The sequence below is a fragment of the Capsicum annuum genome, unplaced genomic scaffold, assembly GCF_002878395.1.
Source record: "Capsicum annuum cultivar UCD-10X-F1 unplaced genomic scaffold, UCD10Xv1.1 ctg34847, whole genome shotgun sequence".
Lineage (NCBI taxonomy): Eukaryota > Viridiplantae > Streptophyta > Magnoliopsida > Solanales > Solanaceae > Capsicum > Capsicum annuum.
The window spans coordinates 1-1370 of record NW_025841722.1 but is presented as its reverse complement, the minus strand read 5'-3'; the positions used below and the strand labels follow the sequence as shown (position 1 = coordinate 1370).

The 1370-nt window shown below is 39.5% G+C and overlaps 1 protein-coding gene across 1 annotated transcript; it reads right to left on the bottom strand.

Annotated features, from left to right (window-relative positions):
- Positions 1-471: 471 nt before the first annotated feature.
- LOC124891399 (G-type lectin S-receptor-like serine/threonine-protein kinase At4g27290) lies at positions 472-1261 on the bottom strand (the record flags this gene model as incomplete). Its single annotated transcript, XM_047403137.1, has 1 exon — positions 472-1261. A coding segment is annotated over exon 1 (790 nt), but the record flags the coding sequence as incomplete, so codon positions are not given.
- Between the last annotated feature and the right edge of the window lie 109 nt (positions 1262-1370).

The window sequence follows — 1370 nt, the reverse complement described above, 5'->3', positions numbered from 1 at the left end:
AGTTTAGTTAGATACTTTGAATCATGGAAAATTCTATTTTTATCAAGGAAAAAAGGAGTTGTGTATAATACAGGTTATGCAGTATATCACCATTGCTACTCAGGACTATTCTTGATAAAACCGAGCTGTTATTAATGAGAGAAAAAATATGGTAAAGCTCATCCTTATTAAAAATAAATTGAAATGTATAAAGTTGTTTTGTGTTAGTAGTGGTATGGGTGCTTGATAAAGAAATGGACCTTGGGCCTAACTCAAACCCCTTTAACCCACCGATATGGGATTCCAACACCCCGCACGCCCAGGACTGGACACTAGAGCGTGGCCCAACATCAGAAACAATAAACTGGGTGGGTCTGGCTTTGATACCATGATAAAGAAATGAACCTTAGGCCTAACTCAACCTCAAAAGCTAGCTCATGAGGGGAGGATTGCCCAAGACCATATAAGGAGACCAAGGACCCTTTAACCCACCGATGTGGGACTCCAACAGTGCTCCACTCCATCGTAAACCATTCCATGGTCCTATACGGTTTAATACATTTGTGCCACTTTTGGTGAGAACCTGTGGATATCCAGTAGGATCAATGGTACGATTGAATTCTCCTGGAGCTGGATCATTATTGTTCTTCCATGCTGAAAGGTAAACCTCATGTCCAGTTTTAAAATTCTTGCCAAGCTTCATGTCAGGCAAATGCGTATCTGTTGGAAAATGGAAGATCTGCCAGAGGAAATCCTCTTGATTGTTATCATTTGCATCTTTAACAACAAGATTCCCAGAATCTAGGAGCACTGCAACTGGATTTTGGACTGCTCTTGAGGTGTTAGTGAACCATATACTTTCATTCTTTTCATTGAGAAGAGCAAGTATTCCTGGCGCGTTTACCTTCCGTTGAACTGAAGATCTATTGGTCAGTGGTTTTTCTCTGTTTGCAACCCATACAACTGTTTGGACATAAGGAAGAATTTGCTTGTACCATATCCCAATATATCGATTTGAGGAACCTCTGGGGCTGAAGAATCCCAGCTCAAAGGTTCCATCGGATGAAACAATAGTTTCTCCATCGATGATGGACTGTTTCGTAGTGATTAAGTCTGTTGTTGTAGCAGAAAAAATATTGTGTATAGAAGAGCAGAAAGTCAGTAGAAAAAAGTAGGAAGAAACTAGCTTCCATAGATGATGCCATGTTTCAACTTCTGGAAAGTGGCAAATGCATTTCTCAAAATTTGTATTTACTTCATAGTCTTTGGGATACGGTGCCATATTCTTGTTGAATAATCGTTAAAAATGGTGGCTGCAAGACTAGTGTTTGAAGTTTGTGAGGTTCTTAATGTCGTCTCTTTGACAAAGTTTACATCCAATATTTGAATAG